Source organism: Equus caballus, chromosome 19 (genome assembly GCF_041296265.1).
Source record: "Equus caballus isolate H_3958 breed thoroughbred chromosome 19, TB-T2T, whole genome shotgun sequence".
Taxonomy (NCBI): Eukaryota; Metazoa; Chordata; class Mammalia; order Perissodactyla; family Equidae; genus Equus; species Equus caballus.
The window spans coordinates 40,427,142-40,445,039 of record NC_091702.1 but is presented as its reverse complement, the minus strand read 5'-3'; the positions used below and the strand labels follow the sequence as shown (position 1 = coordinate 40,445,039).

Sequence of the window (17,898 nt, the reverse complement as noted above, 5' to 3'; positions counted from 1 at the left end):
TTTAGAATTGATTTTTCTGATTCCAAAATGATTCTCACATTCCTCGTCATGAGCTAACCTCCCTTCTTTCAATTCTCATTGTCACCCCCAGTATGCCCATTACTTTTCCAAAGTCCACAGGGGTTCTATTCATTTCTCACCAGTTACTCCTGTTGTCTCAGGTTTTTGGCAAAGCGGCCATGCCCGTTCATTGGCTGAAACATTTACAGGCAGCGCGTGGAACTATTCATCTTTCTAGTTTGACAACTTCAGTCTGAAGGCACTCACAACTAGCTCAGCAAGTAAACACTAGGAAGAAAAAAAAACGCAACAAGCAGGTAGATTAACAGACCAATTCTGTGGCCAGGAGACTATTTCTGTCGGTGTCGCCATCCAATGTACACATCAGGATAGATGCGGAGAGGGCTGATGGCCACTCTGAGTTTATTATAACCAGCGTTTCAATATATACATAGCTTACAGCTGTTAAACATACACAGGTGTTCTGGATGAAGTAATTAGCGAATGCCAAGAATTCTTAGTGATTTCTCAAGGAGACTTCCCTCGGCCTCTGTTTTGATATTATCATGTTTTTGCGGTGCTCGTATATTTTTATCTCAGAGCAGGCAAGGCCTCCCAGACAACGGCTCCTCCTGCTCCCGATATCGATATCGTGTGTCCATCTGTGTCCCCAGGTGACCGATGCCTGGCTTAGGTTGCCTCCCCCTGGTGGTCTTACTCGTCATTGGCTAACCGGCCTTCTCACCTCCGGGTCACAGTTTGTTGGCAAGCCTTTTCCAGTGATTATTAATCCTTCCTGCTTCGGGGCAGCTACAGTTTCCTTTTTCCTTTGTTAGTCTAATAGGTGAGGTGTGTGCTAAGAGGTTTAAAAGCACCTGAGAACAGCAATGACAAGACATGAGTCTGCTGAGTTCACAGAAGCTCCAGTGGTTTTGACATTTTCAGAAGGAGTTAGCTGGGGAGCACCCTAAGAGGTCTGGTTTAGATGGAGGAGAAGAGTAAGAACCATCGGGCTTTGCTCAACCCAGGAGAGGAGAATGAGCTGGTGAGTCCTCTCTTGTTTTTATTACAGTCTTCTCAAAGCGGCCGAGGCTGTGGACTGGCGTTCTGGGGATGGTTCCAGCTTTAGGACCTGGAGAGGTTAAGTCTGGTCAGGCTCCTGGAGAGTCCTGGGCACTACCTTATAGCAAGGGAAACTGCAGGGGCTGAGAAAGACGTATCTGCTAGATGATAGTGTCTTGCTATCTTCACATGCGTTGGACCGGGCGAAGATTCCTCCTCAGACATTTTGCAGAGTATGTAATTGGGGTGCACTCCCTCATGTGCTCATTGAGGGGTTCCCCCCTTATCATCTGGGTCTCCGTGTAATTGGACAAACTCTGGCAAAAACTGAAACTCTTTCTTTTTTAAAAACAAATTCTTCTGTTTTTAGTGTATCTGCGTAACTCAGGCTCAGAGTGCTTTGGGCTGAAGTTACGCCTTGTAAAAGCAGAGAGAGGCTTTAAGTACCAACTCCTGAAGAAGGAACAGAGGCTGCCCTGGGATTTAGCACAGATCTTTTCAAAAACTCCTCACTTCTCCAATTCTTTTTCCCTGCTGCCTCTTCCACCAAACATATATAAATCTTAAAAAATAATTATTAAACGCTTGAAAACTCCTACAGTGTCTATTTGGTGCTGATGAGTTGACCTTTATTATTTGATTTGAGCCTCAGAACTCAGCCCTGAAGAAAGTAATCCTATTTCATAGAAAAGAAATCTGAGACTAAAGAGGTTAAGTAACTTGCTCAAGGTCCTCAGGCTGCAAGGGGCAGGCTGGGAATCTAGCCCATTCCTTCCTTCCTCATGCCCCACGCGGCTCACACTGCAATAGTGTCCCTAGTTAGGCAATGAGAAAGGGTGACAAAGAGAGAGGGGGATGGGACACAGAGGGTGCACTGTGGGGGCGGAAAGGAACCCAGAAGATCTGGTTCATGTATCAGAAGGGTGCCAGTTTCCCGCCTAGCCTCCTCATTCCCTATGAGATCTGGGGGAAACCCATCCTTGCCCTCTCTCCATCTACCCTTGTTTGTTGATCTAAGGAAAGTGGGTGGTTTCATAAACACCTGCACTGTCCAATAAGGCAGCCACTAACCACATGTGGGTTTTGAGCACTAGAAAATAGTCGATCCCAATTGAAATGTGCAATAGTGTAAAATATGCACAGGATTTTGAAGACTTAGTAAAAAGGAGTGTAAAATAGCTCATTAATAATTTCTATATTGGTTACACTTGAAATGATAATGTTTTGGATATGTTGGTTAAAGAAAATATATTATGAAAATTAATTTCACCTGCTTCTTTTTACTTCTTCAATGTGGCTGCTAGGAAATTTTGAATTACAAGCGTGGCTCACGTCAGTGGCTTACATCATTGTACCACGCCGATCTTGATAATGGTACAGAGCTTTAACATCTTCAGACTGAAGGGATTCAAAGAATTAAAATCTATCACCTGTGTACACTGCCGAACAACTCTGTGCCAGTTTGAATGTTTTTTCAATAAGTAGATGAGTGTTCATGAAAATCTTTGGTTGCTCTTTATTTTTGTGTCACTAGGTGCTGTGTTTGTAAAGTTTTATAGCCTGGTATTTTAATTTTCTTAATCACAGAGGGGGCATGGGTATCAAAAGATTAAATAACGGGCCAGGCATCACAGTTTCCTTCTTTTTTTACTGGTAATCAAACACTTCTAGAGACATGCACCAAAAAGCTTTATTATGCATCTCACTACGCTTATTAATCTTACCCTTGTGGAAAGAGAGCACAGATACAAATTCTACCTGGGCAGGCGGATCAGGAAACTTGAGTTAGGTAGGCCTGGCTGACAGGAGTCATCTAGGTACACAGGCTGAAGAGGAAGCTGTTTCCCAGCTCCAAGGATCTTCCTTCCTTCAAGTGAACAGGCCCAGGGCTGTCTTTAGAGTTTGAAAGGGAAGCCAGAAATCTGTATGCTTACGTGAAATAGCCTTCTTATAAATTTTGGAAACAAATTCCTTTTTTTTCAGATCGTAGTAGGCCAAACTAAACCTAGGCCTGGTCTAGTCCCAGCCTTAGGGACTGTTAGGCTGTGACTTTTACAACCTGTCCCCACTTGCTCTTCCTTTCTTTCCCGAAGGGTCCCCATGGCCCACTCTGCCTTCTACTGGGCATTCGTCACTTCAAGTGAACCACCACTTGTGATTGCTTGAGAGGATTTGAGGTAGAAACTATACACTGTTGAGGCAAATAACAAATTCTTTCCATCAAATACCCACGAAGGACCTGAGTGGGTGGGGATTGCCTAGGACGTTACTGAAGAGCGGTCTTGGGCCATTTTGCTGAGCTCAGCACAGATATAAAGTATTGCATTAGCCCCCAGAATTGAATCTTGTTGTCATTCCTGTCCCCTGTTCTCTGGTCCCAACACCTCCAGGATTAGGGAGCAGCTTACACTCACTGTGCTGGGCCCTTGAGAAACAGTACTTCATGTCACCCTCACAACAGCTCCTGCGATAGATACCTTCACTGTCCAGGCCTTTACTGTCCTTCCAAACCTCCTCCCTCCCACTCCTCACCCTCTCCACCAATACCCAGCTCAAATAGTCTCCTTTTCCTTCGCTAGTCTTTTTTCTAAAACTTTGCCCTGCCCAAGTGTTTCATCAGCCCCTCCATTCATGGTCAGCTTTTCTTGTCTTCTCTTAAGGTCCTTTCAGGACCCACAGCTTCACAAATAGCCCTCAGGATCCTTCACAACATCAGACCTAAAATGAGCCTGGAGCCCTCAGGCTGTATAGCTCAGTGCCTGATGGAATGGGACTTGGTCTCAAGCAGACCCGGGTTTAAATTCTCATCCTGTTGGTCAAGTGATTTAACCTCGTTGAGTCATTTGTAAAATGGGGATAGTAATATCTACCATTTGGAGTCATGGTGAAGATCAAATGAGGTAATGAAGCCTTTCTAAAAGTATTTTCTGTAGAATAATATTGTTAATAGGTGTTATATAAAAAGTCTCCTTTTTCTCCCTATCCATAAGGTTTGAGAAATACTAGGTGAAACAGGTAAGCAGATAACAGCAGAGTCTCTCAGAGCCTTTAGTATATTATGAGTCTTTGTGAATTTCTAAGAGGGGCATTACAGTGGGCTCTACTTCCCACACTTACAGATCCATGGACTCCTTCCTGTGTGTGTGTGTGTGTGTGTGTGTGTGTGCGTGCGTGTGCCGATTCTCTCATGACTACTGTCTCATGGAACCACCACAGGAAGGATTGGAATGTTCTCAGTGAGTGACAGCTGTGGTTTTCTCATTATTACCTTTCTTGGGAGGGAAAAAGTCATCATATCTCTTCTCAGTAAGGCATATGGGGAGGCACACATGTGCACTTCAGCCTCTGTTTCGGTGTCCTCTCTGGCCACACTTGCTGCATTTACTTTCTGGAGATAGTCTTGACACAAATGCTGCTTTATTCATGTCAGTGGCAAAGCCCATCCATCCTATTGGTGCTCCCGCTCTGTACAAACACCCCCCAACTAAGTGTCAAAATTACAAGTGGGAGCAGAGCCTCAGAAGGCAAAATGGCTGGTTGGTGTGGAGGATACAGGCTTGATAGGAGAGCACTTTGATGAGGATTATTTTAGGCTGGTTACTTTTAAAAACTGCAGATGGGAAGGAGGCTCTGAGGAGTGGAATTTGCTTGCCCTTTGATGAGAGACATTTGCATTTGTGAAGGAAGTCTCCATCTGTGGGGCTGTCTCCCTCTCTGCACCAGGAGGAAGGGGGATGACCTTATTTCTAGAAACTCTTAATGGGGACAGCAAGGACTTAAATCTTGTTTATTGTGCTTATCTGGTAACCTCATGTAACTGACCCCTCCCCCCTTTAACATCCTCCTTTGTCTTTAGCTGAGGATAATATTTAAGGTGATGGCTTCTGCCATTTACTTAATCCGGTTTGATTCTTATCTAAAAGTTATAGGACCACCCAATAACCGACCCTACCAGCACTGATACCGTTTTAACAACTCGTTTTACACATACTTTCCTTTGTTTTGTAAAGAGATAACTTACGTACCTATGCCTTAACTTTAGCCCTACCCTCAACCCATGTTTGCAGCAGCTCTTTACTGCCCATGGGTCCTGTCCCCATGCTATTCCACATTATTCTCTAAATAAAAGAGTACTACTGACAGACCTTGAGAGTCCAAGAAATCTTTCTTTCGACTCTTCAGCTCGCCAACCCTGCATCAACTTCAATTCATGGTAACTTTTTTCTAGGAAATAGTGGAAGAGCCCTGGAAGACGGAAACTCCGGGCTTTAAGGGGTCTGCTGCTAACTGTGTGGTTGTGGGCACCTTTTCAGACCTTGCTAGTTGCCTGAGAGCAACATCACTTACCCCTTCTGACTCACAAGGTTTGCAAGGGTCACATATGAAATCTTGAAAGCGCTCTGAAAATATAAAAGGTTCATTTGCATCCAAGGAGTCAGGAGTTATGATGCGCAGTTTGAAAAATGCAGGAATACTTGTATTAAGTGAAATTGATGTTGAGAACATTTCCCCTTTTTCAAACTAAACTTGGAGAGTGAAAATTGTTTGAGGTTTACCATTATAAAAACAAATCACATGTGAAAATTATTTTAAACAACGTCATGTATTCCTCATCTTCCGTTAAAGGACTGAAAAACAACTCAAAGGATTAAAACTGAAAATTAAAAAGTAGGGCCTCTTGGTTCTCTCCTGTCCTCCATCAACATTTATATGAACAGCTTGTTTGAAGTCTGGTTTATCTGATCTTCAGCATTCACCTGGCTATGAGGGAGAGATAACAATATAGGCGACAGAATCAAGACTCAACAAGTTTTCTCAGTGGGATTGTAGGAGAGAACCTGGGAAAATGCAGGTGACAGGCCTCAGTGTCGAGATTTTGTTTTAAGTCATTATAAAAACATAAGGTGAGGGTGTCAATGCTCAGGCTTAGTGGCCACGCATGAGAAAGTAATTGAAGAGCTTTATCTGGTTGTGAATGAATTTTAGTTGCCAATGTGATATAGCCATAAAAAAATTAGTCTTTAGCTGTCTTAATAGAAGTCTGTTCTGCATGATAGAAGAAGTAACAGTCCTGCTATAATCTGTATTATTTAGGAAACCCCTAGGGAGTTCCACTTAACTCTAAGATTCACACAAGAAGTATAGTGTGTTTGGAGGAATATCTGCATGTCGCAAATAAGTACTGTTTATAAGATGCTGGGAATAATTCCCCAAAGAACAATCATGACAGTTGTTTTCCCACAGTTGAGTGGCTGACGTGGGGAACAGTAGAGGTTGGCAGATTCCCGCTAGATTTATTTTCCTTATGGAAGAACTTCCTAACCATCTGTGGTGGCAGAATCCTAACACAACACCCCTCCAATGACCTTTGCCCTTGTATAATCCCCTCCAGTTGAGTGTGAGTGGAACTTGCATATATCATGAGCTATAATTCCTGCGAGTATGTTAGATTGTATGGCAGAAAGTGATTACGCAGATGTAATCAACATGGACTCAGCTGAGTTAAGATAAGGGAGATTGTCTGGATGGGCCCGAGCTAATCAGGTGAGCCCAGAGAAGAGACTGGGCCCTGCATGAAGTCAGAGATTTAAAGAAAGAGAGGGATTTGATGCAAGGGAGCTTTTTTGTTGCGTTTGTGAAGATGGAAGGTTCAATGCGGCAAGGAACTCTGAGCGGTCTCTGAGAACTGAGAGTAGCTTCTGGCTGACAACAAACAAGAGAATGGGGGCCTCTGTCACAGCGATCCAACAGGAGAAGGTCGGCCTGTGAGTTACGGGTGGCCTATCTTAAGCAGACAATCGATGCTCATCTGTGAGGTTGGCGTACAGCTATTTTTTCCAAGAGAGGAATTTGAACCAAATAATCTCTGAGATATCCCTCTTGTTCAGTGATGCTCTTGTTCGTGAATAAACTTTAACAGAACATGCCATGTTGCCCCATGTCCTTGATCTAGGGCAAATTCTAGTTCCAGAAATTGTCCCTGCTAATTAGCCCATGAATCGCATTACCTTTTGATCCACACTCACTCCTCTCTCACCATTAGCGTCATCATACAAGGCTCCTCAGTTGCACTTTTACTTCAGAAAGTCCTTTTGGGTGGCTTTACGGGGATGCCTGGAGCTGACAGTGATAATAAGTTCCTCTCCTTGGTATTGGGTTTTGGTTCACACCCCTAAAGACTGGGTCGAACCATTTCAATAATTATTTTGAACATCTTCAAGACCCAGTTTCTTTGATCTACACATAATAATTTATAAATATTATTAATAATAGCACCTATTTTAATAAATAATCATGCCTATTTCGTAGGGTGGCTATGAGGATTGAATGGCACCTAAGTAACTGCTCAAGAAAGATTACTTCTCCTTGTCAAATGTACACAAAAGTGAAAGAGACTCCACATACTTTATCCCTACTCAAAGGGCACTCCATGGCAGAATGCAGGGCAAACTATATGAAACTATAATTAGCAATGCTTAGTAGTTAGTGATAACTAACACAAATTGCTACATGTGGCCAAACCAAGCTAGTAATAGAGGATTGAGGAATAATGACCTGACTAACATGATCCGTTAACTAGAGACAATATTATCCTAACAGTAAAGAAAAGAACCTTGAAACACGGCAGAGGTAGAGATAAGAGAGCAGAGTTATAAGAGAGCAGAGTTTTAAGAAAGTCCTCCTATCTGACACATAAAGGAACACAATTTGGCATGTCCAGATAAAGACAACAAAGGGGAGATTGTGAACCCTGAATAGAAACTTGGTGCTGTGATTGTCCTTTGAAAAAAAAAAAAGGAAGATGAATCATAGTGAATTCTAGCCTCACAAAGGGGCACAGAGATATTATCTCCTTGACCATGATTCAAGGGACTAAAAGATGATGTCTACACAGAAAAGGCTAGCTTGCTCTAAGTCTATTGGAATATTTTCACCCATAGAAAAGCCTAACACATACAGCCAAAAACCGGCATTGCCATTCACAGAGCGTAATTGTGGTACTGAGAGTTATCTATGTTATGTCTTGGTTGAGTAAGTAAATTTATAACTTTGTTCTGCGAGAATCTTGGTTTGAGTAAGTGAAAGTGTTGTGAACTGTAACGCAAAATATCTATTCCAAAGAATTTGAATCGCACACTACTGTGCCTGTGCATGGTGGGCGTGCAAGAAATATTTTAGATGGCTAAACACATGAACAGTGAAGATAAGAATAAAAGGAGTTACAAAAACTAAAAAGGACCTGTTCACAAGACCAGTTGTGCATAGATGCTAGTGCTCCAGATGCAAGGAAAATTCAGGAACAAAGACAGGCAGAGATCCCAGGGGATGGGTTCCTATGACTAAGAGGATCCCACAAAAAGGGAATTTGGGGAAGAAACCATGTTGAGATGAAGGTACACCCTGTAATTCTCCTTTCCTGAAGAATTTGGCTAGTCTTCGTTCTGTCTCTGATGGTAACTGAAAGAGCTACCTATGAAGGAAAGAAAGAAGGGAAAATAATTTTAAAAGTGTCCTTTATGTGCTGGCACTTCATGTATGTTCTCATTTAATCCCTGAGCTAGCTGCTCAGATATCCATTTTACAACTAAGGAAATTGAGGCTCAGTTAAGTAACATACACAAGGTCACATCACCTAAGTATCATAGGAAGGATGGTCCATTACACTGTTCACCTCCTGTATGAGTGAAGAATGATTGGGCTGCTTTGTATGTGTGTGGGTGCACGCACGCTCGTGTATATAGTTACTACATCTAGTCAATATCTGAATCAATTTGGTATTTATCCTAAAGCCTTTCCCCTAGCTTCACATATTGCAAAGGCAAGCAGTTTTCTTTTTGGTGTGTATTTGACTTCAATTTTGACAGTTTGTACTCTGTGGGAAAAGCAAAAATTCTATTTAAGCCATTGGATCAATTTTTTTGAAATTTTAGAAATACAACTTATGGTTTTGGCAAATTGCATCTAGTTCTGAATATTGCCTGTGGTCAAATCACTTCATGATGAGGCCAATAGGACTAGTCACTTTCGATCTGCTGAAATTTTGTTGAACTGCACACTATCCAAGCTAGTATTAAATCTTAACACACATTGCATGCTCAAAATGTCTCAGAAACTGTACTAAATTCTTTCCATGTATTACCTCAGTTTCTTTACAACAACCCTAGAAGATAGTTATTGTTACTATTCTCATTTGTGGAGGAGGAATTTGAGTCATCAGGAGTAAAGTGAATTGCCCAAGGTCACCCATGTGGTTAAGTGGTAGAGGTATGATTTGGACTTGGTTTTCTTATTCCATATCCCCAGCTTTTAACTGCTACACCAGACTATTTCTGTTGTGTTTTACAACCAGCCGCATTTTTACGAGGAACCTAAAGTTCAGTGAATTTAAATCATTTACCCAGATCACATTAACTAGTAAGTGATGGAGCAAGGAGCAGAAGTGAGAGAAGGCAGTGGGGTGAGTATGAACAGAGGCTCTGCTGATAGACCCAGAGAGGGCTCTAAATTGTGACCTTAGGCACAACCTCTGTCAAAAGGCATGTGCTTATTTCATTGCGACTGCTAATCGTGGCTGCTCCCGCTGTACTCTTGGTCTAGAAAAAGACCATAAGGTCTGTGGTACCTCTACTGCTATCTGGAATCCAGAATTCTAGTGGGAAACAAAAAAGTGAGGGGACTTCACTGCCTAAAGGGAATACAATTCAGGTCTGTGTGAAGATGGGCACCGCTTCTGTGCTATTCAACTTGATTCATAGGCGGTGGCAGATCTGGGCTCCCGACCTTATGGAAAGCAGCCTGTTTCCATTACCAACGCTGACTCAAAACTGGAATAGTCACTTCTTTCCTCCCTTGACTGACCCCATTATCTAAACACCTGCTAACACTGATAGAGAGCTTGCTCTGGGCTCAACACCTTATACCTGTCATTTAATCTTTACAACTATTCTGCCAGGTGTGTGTTATTAAGAAACGTATAGAGATGGAAGCTGAGACTTAGAGACGTTAAATCCTAAGGTCACATAGTTAATAGGTGGCAAAACTCACTTTACTACAAGGAACCGTGTATAATGGGTTTCAGATTCCGATCCTCTCACTCTGTGTGTATACTTGTGTATACCTCATTTTCTAAATTATCGTAACTTGTAGTAAATCCTCTGCTTTGGTGCCGGAAGTCCACCACATTTGTTCTTGTTGCAAATTGTCTTGACTACTTTAAGACCTTTGCATCTCCATACCAATTTTAGAATTAGCACATCAATTACTGCAAAAAATATCTGATGTGATTTTAAATGGGATTGCTAATGGCTAACCCTCAAACTTAGTATATCTATCCATTTATTTAGATCTTTGCTCTCAGCAATAATATGTAGTTTTCAATTTAGAGGTCTTTCACAACTTTGCCAGAACTATTACCAGGTAACTAATTTTTTCCCTTGATGGTATTACAAATGATTTTTAACTTCATTTTAAAATTGTTTGTTACGTGTATATACAAATACAATTGGTTTTTCCGTACTCATTCAGTAATCTTGATAAACTCACTTATTAACTCTAATAATTTATTTGTACATTGTTTTGGATTTCTTTCTGTACATAATTACGTTATCTACTCATAGAGTTTTACTTCTTTTTCTCCAGCTTTATTGAGATATAATTGACATATAACATTGTGTAAGTTTAAAGTGTACAATGTGTTGATTTGATACACTTAAATATTGTGAAATAATTACCACTGTAGTGTTGCCTAACATCTCCATCATCCCACATAATTACCAGTTCTTTTTTGTGGTCAGAACATTTAAGATCTACTCTCTTAGCAACTTTTAAATATATAATACAGTATTTTTACTTCTTATTTTCCAATTGTTATAAACTTTATTTCTCTGTTTTGCCTTATTGCATTGGTTGAGACTTCTAGTACTATATCAGATATTATTGGTGCTTGTTGATAATCTTATGTTGCTTGTGACCTCAGGGGGAAATGTTCAATATTTCATCATTAAGCATGATGTTAGCTGAAGGATATTCCTATCTATTTCCTCGTTTGCTAAGAGGTTTGTTTGTTTGCTTGTTTGTTTTTTTATCATGTATTGCTGTTGAATCTTATGAAAGTATTTCTCTTTATCTATTGAGATGACCTTATGACTTTCCTGCTGAATGTTAACATACCAAAACACATAGATTGATTTTCAAAGCCCTGTAACCCTAGAGAAAGCACCATTTGGTAATGATGTATTACTTTTTAAAATATATCGCTGAGTTAGTTAGATAATATATTTCAGGGTTATCTCATCTATTTTTCTGACATATTTTAGCCTGTAATTTTCCTTTCTTGTAACGTATATATCAGATTTTGGTGTCTGAGTATGCTGGCCTCGTAAAACAAGTTGGGAGCATTCCCATCTCCTCTACTTATGAAAGAGTTTGTGTAAGATTGATATCACTTCTATCTTAAATGTTTGAAAAGATTGACAAGCCATCAGGGCTTGAAGATTTCTTTGTAGAAAAGCTTTTAGTTACACATTAATTTTCTTTAATAACCAGAAAAATACTCAGATTTATTTATGAGTTTATCAATTTTATTAACCTTTCAAAGAGGAAATTTGGCATTATGGATTTTCTTTATTGTATATCTTTTCTATTTTATTCATTTCTGCTCTTATCTTATTTCTTTCCTCATACTTTTATAAAGTTTAATTGGTTGTTCCTTCTATAGCTTCTTGAATTGGAAGCTTACTTTATTGATTTCAATTTTTTTTTTATTTTCTAAAATATACATCTAAACCTACAAATTCACCTGTAATCACTGTCTTAACTGCATCACACCAGTTTTAATTTGTCAATTTTCATTTTCATTCAGTTCAAACATTTCCTAATGTTCTCTGTATTTTTTATTTGACTCACGTGTGTTATTTAGGAATATGTTGCTTAATTTCTAAACACTTAGAAACTTTTAAGTTATCATCCTGTTGTTAATTCCTAGTTTAATTATAATGTCATCATACTTTGTGTTCCAGAATGTGGTCAATTTAGGTAAATATTTTATGTGTACTTTAAAAGAATTTGAATTATTCAGTTTTGGGCTATAATTTTCTTATTTGTTAATTAGGTCAATTTAGCTAATGGAATTGTTCAAACCTCCTATAGTCTTCTTCTTTTTTTTTTTTTTGGTCTACTAGTCTCATCAGTTAGTGAGAAAAGTGTGTTGACTCCAGTAATGAGAGTGGATCTAAGTTCTATCAATTTTGTTTTACAAATTTTGAAACTGTGTTTATAGATGCACAAAAATTTAGGGTTATTATGTCTCACTGTTGAACTGATCTTTTAACTTATGAAATGTCCTTTTTCTCATAATATTTCTTTCCTTAAAGTCTGTTTTGTCTGATATTAATATAGCTATACCAATTTTCTTTTGTTAGCCTTTTCATGGTATATTTTCCCTTTCAATCTCTCTGCTTCTTTATATTTAAAATCTTTCTCTTGTAAACAGCATATAATGAGTTTTCTTTTATTATCTTGTCAGACAATCTTTGCTCTCAATCACAATATTAGTTCCATTTACATTTAATGTAATTATTGATATATTTGGGTTAAAGTTTATAATTTGCTATTTGTTTTCCACATACTCCATCTGTTCTCTGTTCTTTTCTTCACTTAATATTATATCACAGAATGACCCATGTTTCTACACTCACTTCATACATTTTGTTTTTAATTGCTCCACTATAGCCCTTGTTTTGATGTTTCACGTCTTATTGAACCATTAGCTATCATTTGGTTCTTCCAATAACTTTGCTATTACAGATAATGCTGCACTGAACATCTTTGTATACATCACTTTCTACTTTATGTGTTATTTCCTTAGAGTATATTTCCAAGTGTGGAATTACGGACTCAAGGGATAGAAACATTTTTATAATCCTTAATACAATTTGTCATCTTGCTTTCCCTAAAGAATTATTCCAATTTATAAGGTTATTTGCAGTGTGTAGCTGTAGTGATTTCATTGTAGTCTTGCTAGCATTGTGAGTTCCCTTTTTAATTAAAAAAAAATTCCTATACAGAAAAGAACTGAAGGAGAGTCAGAATTATGATTACCAATGCCATTTCTGTGTGTGAGTAAACAGAATAAGAGAAAGCCATTTATGAATGTGCTCGTTTCAGCTACAAGCTGGACTAAAATTCCAAATTGTCCTGCTTCTACTTTGCACACATTTGGGCTTTGGCAATAAGACCCCATAAATAACTGAGTAAAAGAACGCATATGTACGACATAGTATGTGAACTTGCATATACATTTTATTTGAGTCTAATAAAACTATAATTCACAAATAAAACCAAAACAGATTTATAGAATCAGAGGGAAGATAGGAAGAGAGAAAGGAGACCCAACTGAAAATATGCTTAAGGGCAGAGTGAATACATGTTTCTGAGTTACACTTAAACCTTATCTTGCATGAATAATCTCAAAATAGAGTGTCTGCATCACTAAACATAATGAACGTTTTTTTCCCAGGTGGGTTAGTGTTGAGGAGCAGTGGAAAGGAACTCTTAAAACTGTAATCACTTTTCAGAGCACTTAAGGAGACGTTATCTTATTTGAGTACAAGTACCCTGTAAGGCACGTATTTCTAATTTTTTTGTAGAGGAGTAAATTGGAATTCCCTAGAGATGAAATGATTGATCTAAGGCCACATAGTTGATAGCTAGCAGAGTGTTAACTCAAACTTGTGCCTGTGACCTTTCCACTACGTTTAAGGATTTCTGTCAACAACTGTTATTAAAATCTGGATCTACTACGGAGTTCTTTTTCAGAAAAAAATGATGAAAATGACCTTATTGAAAATTGAAACTTTTCCAAAGAATTAAGCCAACAGATTTATTGTAACATGATCTAAACGGGCATGAAATTCAGGAGATTCCATCATTGAAAAACGCGATAGAAACTCCGTAAAAACCTATTTTCTTGACATTACAGCTCTGTGATCTGGACATAGCAGTTCAGAGTCATAGGAAAAACACATGAAAAATAACAGCAGAGCCTAAAATAATAGTATAGTGATGACTTCATTTATAATCAGCATCTCTTTTGGTTTTCCAAATACACTAAAAAACTAGTTTTTGAAATTTAAAAAACAATGCTGTGAAACTTCATTGTAGATGATGGAAACTGGAAATTTGTTTTAAATAAACAAGTCTATTTTTTAGTTATTTGTTTTCTCCTAAAAACACATGAAGTCTTTCCTCAATTCATGACAAACGTTAACTAACCTACTACTAAGAGTAGAAACATTTTAGCCTGTTACCCTCAGGGTGAATACCTATAAGCTGTCTTTCGAAAAATCTTTCATGTCCGTAGATAATCTCTTAATTTGTCTCATTCTACTGTTTTAGAAACAGTACACTTATTCGTACTTTCAATCCTTCTCAATCATATTATTATAAGACAAAGCTGAATTTGAAAAAGGCTAGATATATGCGTGGATCATATCTACCATAATTTTATCATCTTCCTGCAGTAAATTCATATTAAAAACTTTTTAAAACCTTATAGCTAAAGAAGGCAAATCTGGTCCAAAACGTGAAGTATTTTACAAAAATCTTAGGTGACTTTTAAAGAGTATTTAGAATCAAATAAGTCTGCCCATTTCTTGCCCCTGCTGTCTTATGTTTTGGTTCATATGCCAGGGTGACAAAATGAGTCTTTCTTTTTTTATTATATCAGCTGACAGCTGTAAGCAATCAATCTGATTCAACCAGCCAAAACTAGATTTCCCTCCCAACCAACACTCCTGCATCTAAAGCTTGTGTTTCTTGGAACAAAACAATGTGTTTATGTGAAAAAAAGAAAAATAGAGGGATCTTTTATTTACTCTCCAGGAGGTGTTTGGTTACAAGACCCAGAATCTACGCAGAGCCTTCTGCCTTATAGGATTTGTGCTGACCTGTGGGGTCCTTCTGCTGGCGTTCATCTGGAGACCCCAGTGGTGGGTGTGGGCCAACTGCATCCCGTGTGCATTGCAAGAAGCAGACACTGTGTTGCTAAGGACAACGGTGCGTGCCCTTCTGTGTTGCGTCTGTGGCACAACCAATGCCTGGCCAGCATTCCAGAGAGTATATCTTCCTCTATTTAAAAAATTTTCCTGTCCGCAAACAGGAGATGGCAAGACTTTCCCTGCAATCTACTTGCCATCTCTTATTTTGACCCAGGAATGAAGGACATTTCCTCCATGTCAGCCTGGGGAAATTTCTACCATGTCAGGCTAATTGGCTGTGCTCTTAGCCATTACATGAGCAGTGGTTGTCAGTGTTAGAACTCTAAGACATAACAAGGAAATGATTGCTCAGTTTTTCAAATATATGCATTTCGAGAGAAATGAGACATTTTAAATTTCTAAATGTCATTTTAAGATAGCCAGAAACTATTTTCTAGATATAAAACTTTCCCGCAAAGTGTGTCTTTCTCTTTATTTTCCAGCACACTGATGCTCAAATTTTAGTGCAAATCAGAATCACCTGGAGGGCTCCTTAAAACACAGACTGCTGGCCCTATCTCCAGAATTTCTGATTCAGTAGGTTTGAGGTGGGACTGAGAATTTGCATTTCTAGCAAGTTCCAAGGTAATGCTGATGCTCCTGTCTGCAGCCCAAACTTTGGGAACCATTGGTCTAGCACTTGGTAGATATTTGGTTAATTGAGAGCCTTATTGAATAACATTTGAGAATTGCATGGGCTGGATTGTCTTTTCTAGGACGAGTTTCAAAGATATATAAGGAAGAAGGTAATCTGTCTCTACTTATCCACACTGAAGTTTCCTATAAGCAAGAATCCAGAAGAACTCCTGGTGGTTGACCGCCACTCTGTCATAAACCAAGCCGTATCGAAGCCAGAATTAAAAGTAAGTGATTTTAAGGATGCCTTGTTATGGCATGTTTTTGCTAAAAATGAATAATGTCAGTGTTTATTTGATGAAAGTCTGAGTATCACACTACTGGGCTGGCAATTACAGCTCTGTATCAAGGAAAGTGCGAGCCGCCTGAGGACCTGCATTTAACAACCCTCCCCTCCCCTGATGGGCTTTACTTTGTGAATAACATCTGTTCTATCACATTTGTCATTGCAGCTACGATATATCCAAGTGCAGAAAATCAGGTATGTTTGGGACAACTTGGAGAAGAGATTTCGGAAAGTTGGGTAAGTGACTTTTTCTCAGCACTACATCAGGATATAAAGGAAGCACACCGTTTGTTGAGTACCGTGAACTGAGGTGTGGTTCCTGTTGCGCCCACATCCTAGGTCGCTGGAAGACAGCAACACCTGCTACGACATCCATCATACGTTTGGACCAGGTCTGACCAGTGAGGAGCAAGAGGTCAGGTAGGGTTTGCGGTACTCTCTGAGTGAACTCTGCCAGCAGAAACTGAAATATCAAATGGTTTATGATTAGTGAATTGTTAGCATAATGCTTCACCAACTTCCTATAATCCCAGTTCACTTACTGGCATCAGGGAGATATTCTAAATTGTTCACCTCGTGGGCAAACTTATTAGAAAGAAAAGAGAACAATGCAATCAAATAACATTTTCTCTTTTCTCTCAGGATTGTAGATCAATCTTCTCTGTGTTGTCTTTTTTAGTCTTTCCTCGAAAAATCTTAAGCCATTTCATAAACATCAGCTTCTTCATCCTCCAACTCCTCTGAGAGACAGAAAGACAATATTATGATTGCATTTTACTTTGGAGAAACAGCCCTGGAGATGAGGATTTTGTTTGTTCATTTAGTTGTGTTGTTCACCACTGTATTTCCAGCACCTAGAACAGTGCTTGACTCCTGGTCAGAGCCTGATGGATATTTGTGGAATGAATGAATAAATGAATGTGTTCATCGATCTATTCACTAAATGCCTGTAATATGCCAGGCACTTTGAAAGGCACTAGGAATCTAAGGATAAATAAGACTTTGTCATTGTCCCAGAGACATTCTCTGACTAGTGGGACAGAGAGAAAAAGAATAGTGGTACAATTGTGAGAAGAATATCTATAGAGCCACACAGATTAGGACATAGTAGTATAATCATAATAGCGTAGGAAATTCTGATGCTACTCACTAACTTACAATGGTCTAGAGTCCCTGCTCCCTCATCTGTAATTTGAAATGGTGAGTCCTGGCGAGTCTGAAAGGAACCATTGCAAGCCTTCCCCAGAATCTTATAATCACATTCATTTCTTGTCCAATTTTAGGGGCATTATCTGTCTGACCTTCTTCACAATCATAAACACTGATTCTAAGCGAAGAAGCAATCTGGTACTTAAAATACAGGTTCTCGGGCTCTCCCCCATCATTCTGAGTTAGTAAGTGGGAACTAGGGGTAGTGGTGAAAGAAGAAACTCTGCATTTTTAGCAAGCATCTCCATAATTCATATACACACCAAGTCTGAGAATTACCGATCTGTTGTCTTTAAGTTTTCCCTCTGCCTGAACACTATGAAAAATGAAGCGGGCATCTAGACTATGACAATATGGCAAAATGCCTTAGAAATGGTATCATTATATAAGATATCAGATGCAATGCTTAATATATTGAAATACAAAAAGTTTTCAAAGTCATTAAAAACATATTGATGTAATAGCACCATGCACAAGACTTTAAAGGATATATCTAGGGCATTTAGGAAATCTCACTGATAAATGTAGATATACGCTGCCTAGGAAACCATTTCTGCAGGAAAGATTTCCCATCAGTGTAGCTACCTCACGTTTGTCCTTATTTATCAAGTGTCAGGCTTTAATAAACATCATGCATAATTAAATTTAAATCTGGTCCACACAATAAAG

The 17,898-nt window shown here is 39.0% G+C and overlaps 1 protein-coding gene across 2 annotated transcripts in view; it reads left to right on the top strand.

Annotated features, from left to right (window-relative positions):
- Nucleotides 1-557: 557 nt before the first annotated feature.
- Nucleotides 558-17,898, top strand: part of ATP13A5 (ATPase 13A5) — a 98,383-nt gene continuing 81,042 nt past the window's right edge. For both annotated transcript variants that reach the window (XR_011428796.1, XM_001498779.4), the window contains exons 1-5: nt 558-1,045; nt 14,944-15,117; nt 15,815-15,961; nt 16,187-16,257; nt 16,360-16,440. Coding sequence is in view for 1 of the 2 variants with exons in the window: in XM_001498779.4 (XP_001498829.2) it covers nt 986-1,045; nt 14,944-15,117; nt 15,815-15,961; nt 16,187-16,257; nt 16,360-16,440 (533 nt within the window). In the remaining variant the exon portion in view is untranslated. The remainder of the gene's footprint in view (nt 1,046-14,943; nt 15,118-15,814; nt 15,962-16,186; nt 16,258-16,359; nt 16,441-17,898) is intronic.